General features: G+C 48.4%; 2 protein-coding genes across 3 annotated transcripts; both read right to left on the bottom strand.

The window, feature by feature from the left end:
* Positions 1-321: 321 nt before the first annotated feature.
* LOC124702292 (protein SIEL-like) lies at positions 322-5,008 on the bottom strand. Of its 2 annotated transcripts, none has more exons than XM_047234416.1 (8): positions 4,558-5,008; positions 4,379-4,459; positions 3,704-3,928; positions 3,425-3,616; positions 3,156-3,296; positions 2,897-2,983; positions 1,660-2,111; positions 322-1,566 (listed from the first exon to the last, which is right to left on the bottom strand). In XM_047234416.1, the coding sequence occupies exons 1-8, from the start codon at positions 4,855-4,857 to the stop codon at positions 645-647; spliced, it is 2,400 nt and encodes a 799-aa protein (XP_047090372.1). In that variant the 5' UTR covers positions 4,858-5,008; the 3' UTR covers positions 322-644. The 2 variants fall into 2 exon arrangements, with proteins under 2 accessions (XP_047090372.1, XP_047090373.1); XM_047234417.1 differs by lacking the exon at positions 322-1,566 and having other exon boundaries at positions 1,674-1,799; positions 1,877-2,111.
* Positions 5,009-15,541: 10,533 nt separating this feature from the next.
* LOC124698191 (ABC transporter G family member 5-like) lies at positions 15,542-18,081 on the bottom strand. The gene has a single exon (XM_047230708.1). It carries the CDS (start codon positions 17,987-17,989, stop codon positions 15,602-15,604), a length of 2,388 nt encoding a protein of 795 aa, XP_047086664.1. The 5' UTR covers positions 17,990-18,081; the 3' UTR covers positions 15,542-15,601.
* Between the last annotated feature and the right edge of the window lie 1,835 nt (positions 18,082-19,916).

A 19,916-nucleotide genomic window follows, 5' to 3' on the forward strand; every position in this document is an offset into this window, starting at 1 on the left:
TTCACATTTTAACACCAAAAGAGGCAAGTGATTTTTTATGTAAGTCTTGGTCTAAGAGTACAGTTTTAATCAACTTAGGAAAAATAATCTTTCAGTGCATTTGTTTTTCCTTGATCGTTTGTTGTTGCTCTGATGCTTCGTCTAACCAGCAGACGGGGCCAAGGGGCCAGAGGTCGAGTCCACGAATTCATCAGCGTGCATGGGTGCGGACACCTTCGAAACATTCAGTTATCATTTTTTTTTTTTTTTGACCAGGAAACCGTAGGGGAAACCCCTACGGTGAACATTCAGTTATCATGCGACGAAGAGGCCTTGCTCGTCATGAATCACCGCTCCAGGGGATGGTGGATGAACCACTTTGCAACAGAACTCTTTATTCAGAGTTCCTGCTGGCACTACAGCTATACAAGAGTTCGTATGCTCCATAGTCCACAGAATTCTCCATTCTTGAAAACAACTTATAATCAGTTTACTCTGGTAATACAGTGCATCGCATGAAACTCCTCACTACTGATGTTTTTAACTGTTTGTGCATGATCAAACAACTCATATTTCCATCATTTAACCACTTGCTGTTAGAAGACAACAGTGTAACATCGATCAAAGAGTACATACCAAAGAAGAAACATATGATCACTATCATTCTAACCACCGCCTTTGCTCATATCAGCACTAACAAAGTAGACATCCAATTCATCACAGAGTTGGACTACACAATCTCTTGGTCCTCCATGTCCTTCCTGATGATCGCCGATGCTTCCAAATGGACATTCAATTACCAAACATGCCCTCAGAACAAATGAACATGCCATTGGAGTAGCATAGAAAGGAATGACAGTAGAGCAGCTCTTCACCTTATCATCGCCCCCAAAACAAGACAAGTCTAAGAAGACATGTTGGATGGACTCACCAGCAATCATGCGGAGCCATATTCTATCGTGGCTAGCGATATTTTGAAGAGATACGTCAAAGCTTACACCCACAGGCAATCCACGGACACATGATAATGGATTTTCAGTATCAGTATCACATACTTTCAACACGGCACTTCTAGCATTAACCATTCCAAAATTGGTTGCTGGCTTTAGATCAAAGATTTCAAGAAAACTGCAAATATTGACAGCAGGATTGCAGTCAATACAGTTAGCATCAAATGATTTCTTAACTTCTTGGCTGAAGTCAGAAAGCTCATATGATCCATCGGCACATAGACCATCTAAGTGATTAATTATCCAATGCAGCTTGTCCAACACTAATTCTGAACATATTGCTAGCTCAGACAGTCTAAATAGAATAGCCAACAAAGCAAGCTCCAAGACCTGAACCTCCAGTTCTCTATGCAATCCGACATAACAACATTTCATCCTTCTCACAGATGTATCCAACTTCTCTAGCAAAATATGTTGTGATGTTGGGCCAAAAGCATAAGAATTCTCCAATTGAACGAAACGCCACATTTCAACAATGAGCTGTACTGCATCAATATAGTCGCTTACAAAGCTCAAGAACCCATAAGCTGATCCTGAAGAATTTACAGCTAATATATTGACTTCTTCTTTGCATGTCCTGCAATCAAGAAAATAAAAGGCACTTACAATAATTCATAAAAAAATAGCATGGCAGATTCATTGCATGCGAGAAAAGGAACATAAGTCATACCTCAGAGTACTTTGAACTTCTCCTGTAATGCATGACTTCCTCATAGCCCAGGCGCCTTGAACTGTTTCTAGTATGAGCCTCGTCGATTGCATTATCACGACTTCATCTAAGCAATTCGTTGACATTGCAGTCTTTTCTATCTGTGCATGAGTTCCATCCACAGTTTCAACACTGAAGCATTCAGAATCTTTACCTTCTGAAGACACTAACCTCTTACCCCAAAATGGCAATCCACATCGATGAAACAAGTGGGATAAGAGCGAATCTTGTGTATCTTCTCCTAGTGCACACAAGATCGTCCCAAGTAGGGGAATTGCATGTGAAAATATAACTGCAGGTATATCCAGTTCTTTTTCTTTATCAACAGAACAAGGTGCCAAGATAGACACTATTAACAATGCTTTGATCCTAGGTTTGTCCAATATCAGCTCTCCATCAGATGCCATACTGATCTATGCCATAGATAATGCAACATTAAGAGGCAAAAAAAAATTCATAAAAAATTCCTCCCAAAAAGTAACTATACCTAATAAACTTGAGTTAGTACTTCATACTTCATACAAGAAAGGTCAAACATCATAATAATAAAGAAAAACTGAAGAACCTACAAAGACCATGCCATGCGGCTTTAGAGAAAGCACCTGTCTAAGTGTGTGTGGAGGCCATACTTGCAAGTAGAACCTATGTGTAAAAAGGTTGTCCATAAGGCATATCTGGCAAACCTTAAGGATGACCTTTTACATTGTAGAAAAAGTGCTACTCCGTACTTGGCAAACCTTAATGAAGACGAAGAAATGGATGTTGAAAGAAACATCGCCAGAGGACACGAGAAGAGAAAAGTATGGAAAAGGGAATTAAGTATAGCTACGAACTTTATGATCCAATAAGTATGAGAATACTGTAGAAAAAATGGGAGAGTTAAGAGGGAAGATAATTTGATTTACTGAAACATAGGAGTTCATGGTTATGTGCACTGCTTAATTAACAAGCAAGGTCAAAATCTATACATACTGAACTTGAGAGAACTGTCTGGCAAAAAAAAACTTAAGAAAACAGCACAGGCAGAAAGAGTCAGTACAGGTGAAAACTGACATTTTATATACTCACACCGATCCATAATAACTTCTGATATAGTACAACTTTGTACTAAATCAGCGACACTTGTTATGGATCGGAGGGAGTAGAATATTTAATATTAGCAGGAAAATACAATTGAAAGTAAGATATGGAGAAATACCTCTTTGGCTAAATGCTTAGCTATATTGGCTGAAAAGCTCCCATGATTCTTGCCAATGGAAAACAGAACACCATATATTTCTTGATCCTGCACATAATGAACACAGTTACACCATGGAAGAAATTGTAAAGCCTCGAACATTTAGATTAAGCTATATTCTAGATTTAGCAGGATAATTAAGAGTTTGTGTTTCATTGACTACACAAACTATTGATTTGGAAAATGTTCAAACTAATACTAGTATTTAACGCTAACATACCTCCGGATCTTTCTCCAGACCTGCAATGAGACCATCAAGTGCAGATTTAAACATCTGAAGCTTAGGCAGTTTCACCAACCCTAGGATCTTGCGTGCTGCATTTCGTACTATAATATTGGCATCCATCAATATGCCAAGGAACTGCAGAAGAACAATCAGGCATAAGGTTGCCAAATTTAGCATTTAGCATGATTAGTTACAAATAAAGAACAAATTGATACATCTAGCTTACACGAGGCACATTAGAGTACTAATTAGAAGTTTAGTACCATATGCATGTGCTTCTCCTGGACACTCAAATGTCCATATGTTGCCATATCGAGTAGTGTCCGCAAAGTTTGCAGTCTAACTGCTTCTGTATCATCATTCATCATGTCCATCAACAGGTCCAAGGCCTTCTGTGCATATTGGTTTGAAAACTTTGCAAGTTCTCCCAAAGCTTTACAGGCAGCTTCTCTCACCTATAGTGAGAAAATAAGAACAATAAAACAAAAGAAACAGATGGAAGAGTTAAGGGGAATTAACTGGTATAACAGAAATGACGTGACCTGATAAAATTCATCTTCAATCCCATGTGCAAATATGCCAGCAGCACAGGGAAATACTAATTTAGGTGATATTTTTTTCCCTGTGGCACTTCCGGTGTCAGTTTTTATCATCTTCTTAGACAAGGACTGAAGCAACACACCATCGGATACTCTCTGCATTTTGGCAAGTGCGTTGAATGCTTCAATTCTTACTTTTGCACACATGTCCCTAGCCATGGAGCTAAGCTGCATAGAGAATCAAGACGGGAAAAAAAGCAGTTAGATAACAGTGGATCAGCAGAGTAAAACTTGCAAGTTGCAAATATTAAATGCACAAGCATGATTAAATGCATTTCTTTCTTGCTGTAAACATCACAAACTGTATATTGCACTAATAAATCTCGTTTCACATGAGTACTTACACCTTATTAAAAAGATTTCTAGTGGTAAGAATGCAATGGTAAATTGCTTAAATAGGTGTTGTAAGTAAAAAAACAGAAGCATCCCTTCCCAGTATCAATTTAATGTTGGCAGATCGCACAACTATTCATTCAAAACTTTAGTTGCCGATATAGAACTTACATATATGAACAGAAGTGGTATTAGGCTAAATCCAATTTCAATATAAATTAACATTAGGTCACAAACTCAGGTAGTCAATCCTAGACCAAATCCAGCGCTAAGTGCATCCCATACCTGTAGGAAAATCAGGTCTATTTGGTCAGCATCACCACTCAATTCCTCTCTCATAGCAATCTTCTCCACACAAATGCCAGCCTATCCACCGAAGACAGAAGATCTCCTCAATTCTTCAGATGTAACACTTGAAAATATAAATTCACAAGGAGAAATAGCGAATATCGGCGAAAGCTCACCAATCGCACGGCGCCCAGCCTGATACCCTCGTCCTCATCCCTCAGCAATTCCGCCGCATAGCCGTAGCAGTACTCCGCAACTCCACTACCGGCATTCCCCTTCTCGAGGAAGGCAGCAAGGCCACGGAGCCCCTCCGCCCGTGCCAACGGGTAGAGCGCGGTGGCCATCGAGGCGAGCGCTCGGACCTCCACCTCTGGGCCGGCGTACGAGCTGGTTGACGCGGACGGCCCCGTGAAACTAGCAAGCTTGGCGAAAGTCGGGCATGGTTCGGACGCTGGTAGGTCTTCGTCCATGTCCATGGGGTCAGGGTGGCTCTAGGAGGTGGCCGGTGGGAGAGGGTTGTCTACTGCCGGGAAGTGGTGAAGCTGGCAATCAATTGTGAGGCCGGGTTTTGATGGGGAGAGGGGCAGATACTGGCTTGCCGTCGCGGGCACCGGCGGCAGCGCTGTACTGCTGGGACGCAGCCGGCTGGGAGGAACCGGCGCCGTGGACCGTGGTGGTGTTTGGCGGCAAACCCTATTCGACGCCTATTGCGTCCGTTAGCGTACGGACGCGTACCCCGCTACAGTGTTTGGGCTGGGCCTGTTAGAGCGGCGGCGGCCGGAGAAGAGGAAGACAGTGGAGGTGAGGGGGTGGCCGGCCACCGGAGAAGACAGGGAGAGAAACGAGAACGACCTAACCGTAGCCGGCGACGCCGCAGGTGGAGGCGAGGGGGGGATCTTAGGGCTTAAGGTGCTGTGCGGGTGGGTGGCCGGCGCTTAGGGCTTAGGGTGCTGTGCGGGTGGGTGGCCGGCGCTTAGGTCTTAAAGGTGCGGGTGGGGTGGCCGGCGCCGGAGAAGAAGGTGGGTGGGGGGTTTACAGGGAAGCCCGGGGCGACGGTAGACCGGCGGCAGCCGCGGCTGGAGCAGGGTGGGGCGCTGAGGCGACGAGAGAATGGCTCCGTGCGCGGCAGGCGGGAGGAAGGCGGTTACGGCCGGAGGTGGCGGCGGGGGCATTCGACGGAGCAGCAAGGGCGGCAGACGGAAATAGAGGACGAAGAGGATGGAGGTTGAAGACGATTCACGTGCGAGGTGGGCCGGCCCAGATGAGATTTTCTTCGGATGTTGACTCGTTTAGCGAAGCTACCGAAATCCAAAAAGAAAAATTCCAAGTGTCGCAAATGTAAGAGCAGCTGCCCAGCCCGAAATCCGGCGCTATTTAGCGCCGGATGGATGTATTTTGTAGCTTGGGGAGGCTCATTTTCCCAGCGGCGAGTCCATGGTCGCCTGCTGACGCTCACCCACCGCGTGCATATCGACGGTGCAGTCGCCGGAAAGGGGAACCGTCGGAGTGGCCTCGACGTGTTGAACCGCCGTAAATGGTCCGCGAAGTGGTCTGGGAAGCCCAAACGTCTCGTCGGGAACCGTCGCAGTGGCCTCGTCGCGAGAACCGCAGTAATGGAGCACGAACTCCGCGGAAGAGCAACCGCCGCTCTCTTCGTCGAGAGACCTACATATACGATTTCCGACAGCCGACGCCGTTCATCTATTCTCTCCTCACCATTCTCTGTCAACCATGAGCGATTCTCTTGGCCATCGGACACCGACAACGAGGGAAAGCCGCCTGAATGACACCATTGGTGGGATCAAGCTGCATCGTCCAGCAGCGACGATCCCCCCCCTCCCCCGCCGGCCAGCGAGGACGAATGGGATGACGATGAGGAGGAGGACGAAGAGACCGAGGAGCAGGCTGAGGAAGAGGCCGAGGAAGAGGAGGAGGAGCAGGAGGAGAAGGAGGAGGACGAAGAGGCTGAGGACGCTAACGACGAGGAGGACTCAACTTCCTCCGACGAGGAGGTGACAAGCCGGAAGCGTCGCCGCCACGACGATGAGGCGGGGCCATCTAGGAAGAAGAAGTAGTTTAAGTTTGTTTTAAAGTTTTTATATATAATTTTATTCGAATTAAAAATAATTTGTCTATGTTGCACCACTTGAGAGTTTAAAGCTTTCGTTCGACGAGGGTATTGCCGTAGATCGGGAAGACGAGGGTAGTGTCGTAGATCGGGAAGACGAGGATATTGCCGTAGAAACCCAGGACATTGTCGCCGACAGGTCGGGATCACCAGACGGTTCCCACGCTTTTCTCTCGTCCGGAGTCCCCGAGTGCTCACCGGGGGGCCGGGGATGGCCTGGGCTCTCCGGACGGATGAAAGGCCTAATCCGGACGAAAACGAGGAACCGGGGGCGCGACTAGGCCGTTTTCGTCCATCCGGATGACAAAATGCCGTCCTGGGGGCCTCGTCGGGGAGACGGCTGGAGATGCTCTAAGGAACGCAAAGTCCGCGCAGATAAAAAAAAGAATAGGTATGCATCCAACGCATAATGATCCGTCTCTCCCCACGGACGCAAACCACGGTCCAAATTTACGCCGTCGTGAATGTGTCTTTACGGACGCTGGGCAGTTAGCACACACGTCTACGATGACTCTCCTGATATTGATGTTGTTTGGGCTATGCAGCGGAAAAACATATCGTTGCCCTCTAGGCCCGCCTGGCAGCGACCGCACATGTTTCGTCTTTCGCGTGCGAGTACTAGCTTTGGCGACGGTCCGGTTCCTCGGGCCACGTCGATGGTGCGATCCCACCTCCATGCCCGCCATTGTTGGAGGGCGCTTGAGCTCCCGCTAGTTAAAGGCGGCGCCTGGCCTTTAAAAAGGGCCAGTCTGCCCGCACCTCGCCTACATCCAACTGGTACCGACATCGCCAAGGGAAAGGGCTGGCCGTTCCGCAAGACGAAGCACGACGCCGAGGCCGAGTCCGCTCACGCCAAGAAGAAGAAAACCCCGCGCAACCATCCATACGTGTTGGTTGAACTCGTCAAATGGTTGTTCGAGTAGAACCGGCCGGCCCCTTGGCAGGATGTGGGCATGCCGAGCGGTGGCTGGTACCTCAACCACCGACGTGTCTCGGTGCCTCCAATGTCGCACAAGGGACGTCAACATCAGCACGAGATCCACCGCCGTAAATTCATCCTCCTGCCGGATCTACGCGATGATTAGGTATTCGTCGTCGACTCCAACAACTGGTCGACCTTCGGGAGGTGAGAGTTCGACCCACGCCGTCATGCGGATTACCTCGGCGACGTGGGCTTCTTCATCAGGCCACGCTCGCTTCAACGACGACGAGGAGGAGTATGCGGATGAGGAGGGGGGCACAGAAGAAGAAGAGGAGGAGGAGGAACTCCAGCCGCCGAACCTCGTGGAGGACGAGGCCATGGAGATGGTCGTTGCAAACAGCTAGCTCGACAACCTCGGTCAATGGGATGGCTTCGTTTTCCAACTGCAGGCCTCCATGCTGGCCCAAGGGAGGCCACCAACCCCTCCGCCGCCTCTTGCCGCTCCAGCATCTCCTTCTCCCGCACCATCACCGCCTCCGACTGGACCTGCTGACATGGGAATACCCTTTCGGGTAATCACTATTGATATACTGTGTGTGGTTCAGTCAAAGGCCCATGAAGCCCATGGTGCAACAAGCTGTCAAAGTCCAAGAAGCTAGAAGCATCAATCAAGGAAAGATCAAAAAAGAAAACTTCAATACATAGTCGACTAGGATTCTTCTAAACCCTAACCTGGTTGCATTTTAAAAAATAGACAAGGGAGCCCCTTAGATCATATTCTGATATCGCATAAGATTAGACTAGATACAATCCCTCTGCCTACGGTGGCACCATGTAACACAATTATCATATACTCGACTGCTAGCATGATGTAGCGATCTTCCATCGTATGTCGTGTGCCATCTCGCTTCCAAAATCTCCATCGTCGCATTTCCCTAAAACCTAAGTCCATAACCCTGAACATTTGCCGATGTGAACCCTTGTCACCTGCCCTGCCTCTGGCGCATCAGCAGCATGTGCATTGGTCGTGTCCTTGGGCACCTCCGATCTTCATCAACCTCATCGACAATGATGACGAGGACAACTAGGCAGCCATGGAGGGCGCCATTGTTAGCTAGGGCTATTATCTTGCCTTTTTTATTTATTTTCGTCACTATGTAAATGCTTATATTATAAATGAAAAAAATAATTTAACATTAAAATATGTCGTGCCACTAGGGCACCCTCAGACGCAAACGACACTTCGTGGCCCGAAGGCCAATTTCGTTCGATGGGCTGACGCAAACAGATGCGCACGATCACATTTAGCGTTCAAAATGCGTCAGGTCGGTGAAGATGCCCTAAGCAAGGTGGGATTGAGGGAGGAGAAAAGGACACAGGAAGGTCGTGTCCGCCGACCTGGTCGACATGGACGGGCCGCCGCACACCTAGGCGGGGGATCTTAGGCCGGGTCCAGTTTTTTGTTTCTCAAGTTTTCTTTCCATTTATTCTGTGTTATTTTGAAATTTGAATAAATTGAATTTGAATAGTTTTTGAATTTGAATATTTCCAATTTTGAACAATTTCTGAATTTACACAAATTTTGAATTTGAATTCTGTTAGGATATGAACAATTTTAAAATTTGAACAATTTTCGGAGTAAATTTTTTTCTAACTTGAATATTTTTTGAGATTGAACTTTTTTCAAAAATTATTTCTTTTTGAAAGTGTAAACAATTTTAAATCTGCATATTTCTCAAAAATATGAAATTTTTAAAAATCCGCACATTTTCCAAATTTTAACATTTTATATTTTTAGACCTTAAGAGAAAAAACAAAAGGAAAAAAATAAAAAAGGAACAATTTTTAAAAAAGAAAACTACCATCACCTAACTGAGTCGGCCCGTACCGCGCGGTGGTGTGTGTGGCGCATGGTACATGCCGACCGGGTTGGTATATAGGAACCACCAGGACAAGGGGTGAATTGTCTCGGATTTTCTTTTTTATATTAGATTCAATTTTTAAAAATAAAATATGTTGAGAACCATAAGTATAAATTACATACCGTTTTTATTTTTCAGATCCCCGCTGAGATCTTCATAGTTAGATCCTATGTTGATAGAGTTTAAGAAAAAAAATGCGTACTTTCAATACTAATATGGTTGTACTCACGGTGTGTACGTAACATTACTCGTACTTGCACTGATAAGTACTTTGATTCTTAGTGTGTTTGTTGAAGTTTTACCTTACTTGGTAACTGCACTTGCTCGTGTGTGAATCTGTATTTGTACTTGCTCGTGTGTGCAGATGTATTTGTACTCGCTCGTGTGTGCAGCTGTACTTGTGCTCGCTCTGCAGACGTACTTGTGCTCGCTCGCGTGTAGTTGTACTTGTGCTATACTTGGACTCGCTCGTGTGTGCAGATGTACTTATATTCGCTCGTGTATGTAAATGTACTCGTGCTTTGTTCATAATTGTACTCAAGTGTTCATTATGTTACTCATTCTTTCGATGTACTCTTGCTTTGTATATAACTATAATTGTGCTATGTACGTACTCCCTCCGTCCACAAATAAGTGTACACGAGGGTTTTTCAAGTCAAATTATGAAGTGGAGTAAAAAATACATTGCGAATATGCATCTATTCTCTTTAATTCTTTGACCTCCAATAAGCTAAGTGCATGTAGAAAACAAGAAGAATATGTGGTTAGTATTATTGGGCTTAATTTCCGTGCAATGAGAGAGATGCAATTAAAGTGCATTAGGAATGAACAAAGTTTAGGGCTAGATATCCACTTATTTGAAGACGGAGGGGTAACTATAGTGGAGTGTTCACTGATTTATACTTGTCTTCCTTATATTTGTGCTATTTTTTGTAACTGTATTCGGGTTTCACTAAGGTTTTAGGTATACGGAGTTTTTCTTTTCTTTTTGTGGATTGAAATTGTAGTGCTAATACGGTTTTTTTTAAAACAAGCTAGCTAACTACAACCAAGTTTCAGCTGAATAATAGGAAAACGGGTTTCTGGTGCGACATAGCTGTAAATACCACTGTAAGTGCTACTGTAAATAAAAATGTAAATGCATGAGTTTTCCGGTAAATACCACTGCAATAGAAATGCAAGTACACACGTTTTCCATTAATCTCACCTAACTACCACTGTGAATACATGAGTTCCTTTTTATAAATACTGCTGGAAATACATGTGTTTCTGTAAATTTCATTGTAAGGGCTATATAATATACCCAGTAAAAACATTTTCAGGTAAACATTACCACTTTATAAAATATTTTTTGTTGTAAATACATGATTTTTTTGTAAATACCATTGTAAGTGCTACTGTAAATACATGCATGAGTTTTCTTTATAAATTTAAACTTTTTAAATACTATTGTAAATACAAACATGCTTTTTTTGTAAATACCAATTTAAGTACCATTGTATAATACTGTTGTAATACCACCATAAAATCACCAAAAATACCAGTGTAAATAGTACTGTAAATTCATAGGAAGCTTTGTTATAAAGAGTTTTTTGCATCATCAAATGTACATATTATTGTAAAAACAATTTGAAGATACACAAGGAGATGCAAGGATGTAAATATGTAAGGACTAATTTTGCTCTTCCTTTTAGTTATTTTTTGCAAGTACGGTATAGCTGTATAGGTGTCGAGTGCAAGGACAAGTTTCTGGTTTTCAATCGGCCCTAGATATGTCAAAAAAAAAACCGGTCCAAGAAAAAAGCGGTTACTTCATTTTCTGCTTTGCTTCCTTTTGTCAGCATTTGGTTTGGCACATGAATTAAGGGTATGAATTAAAGGGTGTGTTCTTTTTGGATGGGGTGGAATAGAATGGAACCATTCCATTCCACTGTCACGAAACCGTTCATCCGTGTGTTTGGTTTGGACAAATTTTTTTTTTTATCACGGAACGGTTTCATCCCTGTGTTCGGTTTTGGAATGGGATGAGAATGGAATGGGTGAGATAGTCACCCGATTAATTATTCTAAACTCGATTAATTATTTGCTAAACTTGATTAAGTAGTGCTAAACTTGATTAATTATTGCTAAATTTGGTTAATTATTGCTAAACTTAATTAATCAGCGTGTGACAGTCACCCGTTCCACTTGGTCCGGCCGAATTGGCCGGACGGGTTGGTTCCGCATCTGGAGGGAATATACATTCCGAGGAACCGTTCCATTCCATTTCATCCCCAAACCGAACGCAAGAATGGGTTCTAGGAATGGAACGGTTCCATTCCATTCCAGTCTATCCCAGAACCGAACAGATCCTAAGGGTGTGTTCGGTTCTGGGATGGGGTGGAATGGAACGGAACCCAGAACCCATTCTTGCGTTCTTTTTTGGGACGGAGAGGAATGGAATGGTTCTAGAAAAGGCAATATTCCCTCAATATTCGGAACCAACCGATCCGACCAATTCGGCCGGACGAGGTGGAATGGCACAGTAATGCTGGGCGATTAACTCTATTTTAATCAAGTTTAGCAATAATTAATTCAGATTAATTATAATTAATCAAGATTAGGAATAATTAATCAAAATTAGGAATAATTAATCAAGTTTAGCAATAATTAATAAAGTCTAGCAATAATTAATATAGATTAGGAATTGATGAATCGAGTTTGATTCCGTTCTCATTCCATTCCATTCTCATTCCATTCCACCCCATCCCAGAAAAGAACACAAAAATGGAATGGTTCCATGACAATTTTTTGTCCAAACCGAACACAAGGATAGAATGGTTCCATGACACTAGAATGGAATGGTTCCATTCCATTCTCTCCCATTCTACAACCGAACAGATCCTAAAGGCCTAGTAAAATCCTAGCCGTTTTCTAGTCGTCTAGTTTTTCGTTCAGAACTAACAGGAAATCTGGGAAGCGATGGGAAGGGGGGCAACAATTTTATCGATCTAATGTTTTCCACTGTTGGGGGTAAAGAAGAACAACTGAGATATCAAATAGACTGTCCCAAAAAGAATCTACAGGCTCCCGATGCCAGAGGTTGAGTCGACGCTAGCCAAAATCCCAGACTCGGGTGGGAATCGGGCATAACTCATAACTGCAAGAATTTTTACCCTAGGTCTTGGGTTTAGCATCCGCATAGTACATGCCCTCTGATAGGATCAACACCCAACTAAGAGCATCTCTAGCCGCGTCCCCCAAAGCGTCCCTCAAAGGGATTTGGGCGCGCCGGAAAAAAAATACGTTTCAGCCGCGTCCCCCAAAACCCATTTTTGTCCGGCGTGGCCCGATACGGTGTCCGGCGCCCCGAGCCCGGACGCCGGACACAACGAAAAGCGAGGCGAACCGACGCGGGCCCGACTAGTCAGTGGCTCAGTGAAAAATCGTCTCCCATTCCCGCCAAATCCCGCCCCTCCCGCCATATCGCGCCTATCCCGCCGCGCATTTCTGGCCTCCCAACACATATCACGCTGCCGATTCATTTCTCCTATCCCGCCGATTTGTTTCTCCCTCCCACCGTCCACCCGCCGCCGCTACCCTCTCCCGCCGCCCACCCGCCGCCGCTACCCTCTCCCCATTCCATGGCGCCGCCGATAGCCCCCAAAAAGATGGCCAAAAAAGCGGCCAAGAAGCCGCCGGGCAATGCGACGAAAGGGGCGAAAGCGCCGTTCGCGAAGCCGCGAAAGGCGCCGCCCCCGAAGAAGAAGCCGGAAGGATGGACCAATGATCAGTGGCATCAAGACTGTCTGCGCCGGAAGATGTCGACGGCGGAGCGGAAAGGACGGAGGGCGGCGGAGCAGGAGAAGAAGGCTCTGGCGGCGCGCCAGCACCAGCACATAATGGCCGGGTGTATCGCCGCCACCAACGCGAGCCCATATAGTACGAACGTGCCAGTGTACGTTCCGGGAGTCTTCTCTCCGTCGTCATCCGCCTTCTACAACGACGGCCCCTCCGACACTCCCGGGTGCGTGACGCCTAACTTGTCGCCCCACTACCAGGATGCGCTGCCGCATGGCGGCTTCAACCCCAACAACCTCTACTCCCCCGCGTACGAGCAGCGCGAGCCAGGACCCGGTGCGGACGGCGACCCTTTCACTGGCCGCAGGGGGCCGCTCGAATTCAACGGCGACGGTGCTGAGGGTGCTGAGGAAGAGGGCGGGGGTGAGGACGAGGAGGACGATGAAGAGGAGGAGGTGGAGGACGAGGACGATGACGAGGACGAAGAGGGCGGCGAGGGCGACGAGGAAGAGGACGAGGAGGGTGCCGGTGACGATGATCTCGTGGAGGTAGACGTGGACGGCGTGAAGAAGAAAAAGAAGAAGAAGGCGTCGGGCACACGAGGCCCCAAGTGGACGGTTTTGGAGGATCTTTGTCTGTGCGAGTCGTGGGCGATGGTGAGCCATGACTCCATCATCGGCACCAACCAAAAATGCGGGAAGTATTGGGCGAGGATCAAGGCCTAGTTCGATGAGCGCAAGCTCATCAACAGCGAGTACAAGAAAGTGACAATGAAGAGGAGCCAAAAGGCAATGTCGACGCGATGGGCCATCATCCAGGCGTCGATGAACTCCTTTCATGGATACCATCACGACTTAGTGACCAGAGCCGAGAGCGGCGCCGACCTCTCCCAAATGGTACGACTCTTTCTTCCATTCTCGGTAGCGCCTACATCGTGTTCGATGAAATGATTCCGATTCCTTTGGCTAGTTTGATAGGGCCATGGAGGTTTACGCTAAGAACTCGGAAGGTCACAAGTCGTTCGGGCTGATGCATTGCTATACCAAGCTCAAAGGGAACGACAAATGGCGATTGACGCGCCATTCGCTGTCCAAGGGGAAGGACGCCATTGATCTGGACGCGCCGCTGGCAACATCGGCAGGGCGTCCTACTGGCAACAAGGCTGCCAAGGCCGCCTTGGCCGACGCCGCGTCGTCTGAGAAGATGCAGGCGTCAATCACGAAATGCCTCGCGGACATCTCCTCGACCTTTCTCTCCCGCGACAAAAAGACCGACGAAAGGTGGGCGGAGCTGCTCAAGAGGCAAGAGGAGAAATTGGAGCTCAAGAAACGCAGGGACGACATGTCCCTGCTGAGAACGTCGACAAAGGGAATGTCTCCCCGGACGCGGGCGGCGCACAACTTCTTCAAAGGCCAGATCCTCGACGACATCGAAGCCAAAATGGCGGCGGCCGACGCTGCGGCCGACGCGGCGGCCCAGGAAGCGGCAGCGGCAGCAACCGCGGCGCAAGAGCCGGCTGACGCGTCTTCGACTGCTACACCATCGTCGGCCTACACGACGGCGGTGGAGCAGACGGAGCATGCACAGCACCAGGCAGATCGCGACGAGGTCATCGTGATCGATGGGCCTGCGTCGACTCAGGATACGTCGCCGTCGATCAACCCCTTCTTCTAATTTAGCATGCATTATGATCTGTAATATGATCGCGCGCCTAGTACTTTGATCGCCGCTACTCTGATCGCGACGATTCGGCGGGAACGATCTCTTTTGAATGCAAAATTTGAATTCTTGATTGGGGGCGGCGTTTGGGGGACGCGACTGGAGAGCGACGTCCCCCAAAGGCGGCACGGACAAAACACATCCCCCAAACGCTCAATCCGGCGCGGTTTGGGGATGCTTTGGGGGACGCGGCTGGAGATGCTCTAACTACAACTACCAAAAACTAACATGCGTGTAACTCGTTTATTCCACGTTTCCATGCACTCGTGTTGGTAGCATTCATTTAATTTTCTTGCTTGCTAAGCTGAATTTCTGCTCACCAAACATATCTGCATTTCTGATACAGTAGTTCTTCTGATGATGTTACGAGTTAAGTAGTGTCATGCATTTCCGATAGACTTTCAGAAGCTTGACAACGACTCTATTTTTTTATGAAATCTCAGAGAGTCCATGTTGGGTTACAAGTTAAAATGAGTAAGAAGAAACCTCGAAGAAAAGAAAATCATATAATATGGTCTCTGATTACAGTTTGAACTTGGCATGATAACGTACAAGTTACAAGCAAATTTACACGCACATAACAGCTAGCTCCCGTTCCATCTTAATCCACAAGCGGTTGAATCGAAGAAAAATCAAGAAATTAAGAAAAAATAAAGACAAGGCCGATCGAGAGATAGCCGCGCGTCCCACATCGTTTGCGCCAAGAAAGTGATGACGGCAGGGCAGGGCACGGCGTTTGAAACTTTGAATTACCTCCTCTTGTTCCTGCTCCCGAGCACGAGTGCGATGTAGAAGAGGATGCGGAAGAGGAATCCCCATGCGACGGTGATCCAGAGGCAGTCCCACTTGGTGAGGTCGGTGACGGCCTGCTGCCTGAGGAAGTCGGGCCCGGTGGTGATGCAGGTGTTGGTGCCGATGTTGATGCCGAGGGAGGAGCTCATCGCGCGCAGCAGGCGCACCTTGAGCGGCACGGGCAGGACGGCGAGCGGCGTGTTGTCGAACATCTGCACGCCGCGCACGAAGCAGCGGGCGGGGTCGCTGAACTCGTTCATCATCACGGCCTCGTAGGGGTACTTGACGAGCGAGGCGTAGTGGAACCAGAGCCAGTACTTGGGGATCCTGTCGCGGTTGATGAAGAATCCGCTGAAGAGGAGGAAGTAGGCGAGCGTGGAGACCACGACGGGGAAGCCGAGTTGGACGTTGGTGACCACGCCGGAGAGGAAGGTAGCGAAGCCGCTCCCGGCCCAGAATGAGGCCAGCACGATGGCCACGAAGAAGAAGAAGCCCTGGGCGCCCCCCGCCAGCCCCACGGCGAAGAAGGTGGTCACCGCGAAGGCGAAGGACAGGACGATGAGCGACGGGAAGCCGACGACGGTGTGGGAGAGCACGTAGGAGGAGCGCCGGTATGCGTTGTAGGCCGTCTCCCGGAGGAAGATGTAGCGCTCGTTGAGGAACACGGGCAGCGCGTCGGAGCAGGTGTAGAACATGGTGGACATTGCGATCGCGAAGAAGCCCAGGCGCTCCTCCACGCCCTTGGGCGAGTCGTCCAGGCGCCAGAAGATGGTCGCCAGGATGAACCCCGTGATCAGCACCGCGCCCAGGCGGATGACGAAGATCTCCGGGGTGCGCTTGGTGTTTATGAACGCGCGGCGGGTCAGAACCCCCATCTCGATCCAGAACGGGTTCGCGAACTTGGTCACCGCGGAATCCGGCGCCGACAACTCGGAGGGCACCGTGACATTGCCGTCGGTCGCACCGGACACGAGCTTCCCGCGGGAGATGCTGGCACTGATGGCCTCCTTCAGGGAGAGCGACGGCTTGCCGCCATCGTCTGCGTGTTTGATCTTCGGGCCCATGCGCTTCTGCCACGACTTGTTGTGCTCGACCAGGTCGCTGGCACCCTCCGGCATGGTCTCGAGTTCCCTGACGAGGTCGAGCGCGAACTCCGTTGGGTTCTCGTTGTCGTGGATGGGCTTGCCGAAATCGTGGAAGAAGGACGAGAGCGACCCGGGCGGGCCGTAGTACACGGTTTGGCCGCGAGACAAGAACAGCAGGCGGTCGAGGAGGCCGAGGATGCGGTAGCTCGGCTGGTGGATGGACATGACCACGACGCTGCCGCTCTGGGCGATGCGCTGCAGCACCTTGACCACCATGAAGGCGCTGGTGGAGTCGAGCCCGGAGGTGGGCTCGTCGAGGAACAGCACGATGGGGTCGTGGATGATGTCCACGCCGATGGACACGCGCCGGCGCTCGCCGCCCGACACGCCGCGGTGGCCCTCGTCCCCGATGATAGTGTTGGCCGCGTTCCGCAGGCCGAGCTGGTCGATGAGCGCCTGCACCCGCTTCTTCTTCTCCTTGCCGGGGAGGGAGCGCGGCAGGCGGAACTCGGCGGAGAACATGAGCGTCTCCTCCACGGTGAGCATCGGGTACAACAGGTCGTCCTGCATCACGTACGCCGAGATGACCTTGAGCAGGTTGTTGTCCATGGACTCGCCGTTGAGCGTGACGGAGCCGTGGAGGCTCTCCTTCCTGATGCGGTTGGCGAGCGCGTCGATGAGCGTGCTCTTGCCGGACCCGCTCGCGCCGAGCACGGCCATGATCTCGCCCTCCCTGGCCTCCCCGGAGATGTTGTCGAGCAGGGTCTTCATGCGTGGCGCCTCGGGCTCCGTCGCGTCCCCGCGCCCGAACGGCAGCGCCGGCAGGCAGGGGCCCTTCTTCCTCTGCTTGACGCTGTACGTGAGGTCGGTGAACTTGAGCACGAACGGCAGCAGCGCGCCGACGTCGCCGCCGGCGCCTGCATGGCTGGTGCGCCCGCTGTCGCTGCCGGTGGAGCCCGGCACGGAAGCCCCGAGCTCGATGGTGTAGTGCGACGGCGACGAGTTGGCGGACGACGCAGCGTCGCTGCGCGCATCGTTGACGCGCTTGAGGAGCTGCGCCAAGGTGGAGGACGAGTGCTTCGTGGGAGGCGACGGCTCCGGCGCCATCATTGCGCCCTGCTGCTGAGGCTGCTGGTGGTGATTGTAGTGGTGGTGGCCGCCGTGCAGGTGGAGGAGGCCGCTGCGCGGGATATCGTCGGCTTCCTCCATGGGCGAGGCCCTCCGGTCGAAGAATGGCAGCTTGTCGACAAACCGCGACATCTTGCTCAGCTCAGCTCCTCCCCGTGTACCTATGCAAGCTTGTTGCTGCTTGCACAGTCGGCCACCTTGGCGTGGCAAGAGAGATGGATGGAAGTGGCGATGTTTGGTTGGAATCTATGCGTCGTACCAGTAACCATTCTTATAGCTCCCCAATGGAGGAGTCAACCCGGCCGAGAGAAGCAGATCAGGTGGGTGAAGAGAGATTGGGATACTTGGTAGGGTTTCTTGTTGTTAGCTGGAATCGGTTAAGTTGCCACGGAAGCGAAGCGGGAAACTGGCAGCGGTAGCTTGGGTTTAGGAGGGGGTCAAGAAGGTGGTTGCGGTGGGTGGAGGGCTCTCCTGCGTTGTGTGCGAGCGCGGGCAAGAAGTGGTTAAGCGTAGCTCAGCCGAAGCTCACCAAATGGGCAGCTAACGCTGACACCGCTGGGCAAGTGTTGGCCAGAGTCAGGAAATGTGGAGGCAGGATTTAATCAAGTGTGTCAGTCAATCCTTTGGAAGAATACCTCCTAGGATTGGCTACCTTTCTGGTTTAGTTTGAGATGGAAAAAACGTATATGTGCAATATAATGTTTGGTTTATTATTTGCAGGATTGTAGATGACCAATTTTTGATGTATAACTGTACATATTGTGCTATCTCATTTTAGGTGCATGCATGACCAGGAATCTCACAGAAAATAAAGCGATAATATAAGGATCAGATAGGTTTTTTTTTCGTCATAGTGGGGAGTAACATAAGGTGGTGTCATGCATAAGTTACTAGTCCATGTTACTACCTTCATAGTGGAAAGTAACTTAGAGATGGTATCATGCAAAGCCTCATTTATTAGTTTGTAAACTCATTTTATCTTGGGGTGTGTGATGTTATGGTAACATAGCTAGTTACAACCCCATTCTCTTTCTTCATTTATTGCTATGCCATGTCACCAAAACACCTTGAAATGTGTGATGTTACTACCTAAATTACTCTCACTATGAGCAGTCTTAAATATATCAAAGTAAATACTGTGTGACGATCTCCCATATGAATGTGAAGATGCATTCATGAAATGTTATTTCATGGACGCTATGGACATATCGGAAGAAGAAATGAATGGAAGCATCATGGCATGCAAGAATTAATATTGAAGTTCAATTATGGTGATCCTACACCAAATTTTATAGTGCACGGGCTAGAAGGCGATGATTTGTTCCATTGGGTCTGTCTATTATTTTTTTAATCTTTTCTATGTTCCTTTTTTGTTTTTTTGTTTTGTACTGATTATCTATGGGTTTTTTTATACTTTTTGTTGATTCCAACAATTGGTTCGAAGGGCATATTGTAACGGTTGGTGGAGAATGTTGTATAAAAAAATACACAATCTTTATACTTGGGGTACAACAATCTGGTCCTTCCATCAACCCAAAACAATGCTCGAACAACATTATCTTCATCGACATCTTTAGCATAATAGAAGTTTGGGTTCTCATCTTGTCGCTTCTTGAAGTATTCTATTGTTAGGTCCATGTCCCGAAACAACAATTTTGCCCTCATCTTGGATCTCTCATTTGTAACATCCCTCTTGACATACCCCAAGGTTCGTCTGTCACCATCATGTACATCACCCAACATACCCATAACATCAGTTTCTGATTGCGGTTATGCATTAGTTCCAAGAATTCAAGGTCTTCTTCTGGGATCTTGCGATGAGACCGGTAGTACCTACGACGTCCAAGCTCTTTGACAAGTGGATGTGTGTGCACATCGGTGAATGTTGTAACAGCGAATGATCCCTCCCTCAACGAAACAATCATGTGAGCTTTGCAATTGTGACGAACCACCCTACTTCTCTGCCTAGAATCTAACATTTCCATCGAGGCCCTAGCAGGTTGGTGGCTAGTGTTTTTTTCCTCCCGCTGCTCATATCTGTTTCAGAACATTGCTTTCT

This window comes from Lolium rigidum, chromosome 3, assembly GCF_022539505.1.
Source record: "Lolium rigidum isolate FL_2022 chromosome 3, APGP_CSIRO_Lrig_0.1, whole genome shotgun sequence".
Taxonomy (NCBI): Eukaryota; Viridiplantae; Streptophyta; class Magnoliopsida; order Poales; family Poaceae; genus Lolium; species Lolium rigidum.

Excerpts from the sequence above, each read along its gene's own strand:
- LOC124702292 (XM_047234416.1), bottom strand. The coding sequence starts at position 4,857 with ATGGACATGGACGAAGACCTACCAGCGTCCGAACCATGCCCGACTTTC. Across the intron at positions 3,929-4,378 it reads TAGACCTGATTTTCCTACAG|CTTAGCTCCATGGCTAGGGA; the intron begins GTATGGGATGCA and ends TTCTCTATGCAG. Across the intron at positions 2,112-2,896 it reads CTAAGCATTTAGCCAAAGAG|ATCAGTATGGCATCTGATGG; the intron begins GTATTTCTCCAT and ends TCTATGGCATAG.
- LOC124698191 (XM_047230708.1), bottom strand. The coding sequence starts at position 17,989 with ATGTCGCGGTTTGTCGACAAGCTGCCATTCTTCGACCGGAGGGCCTCG.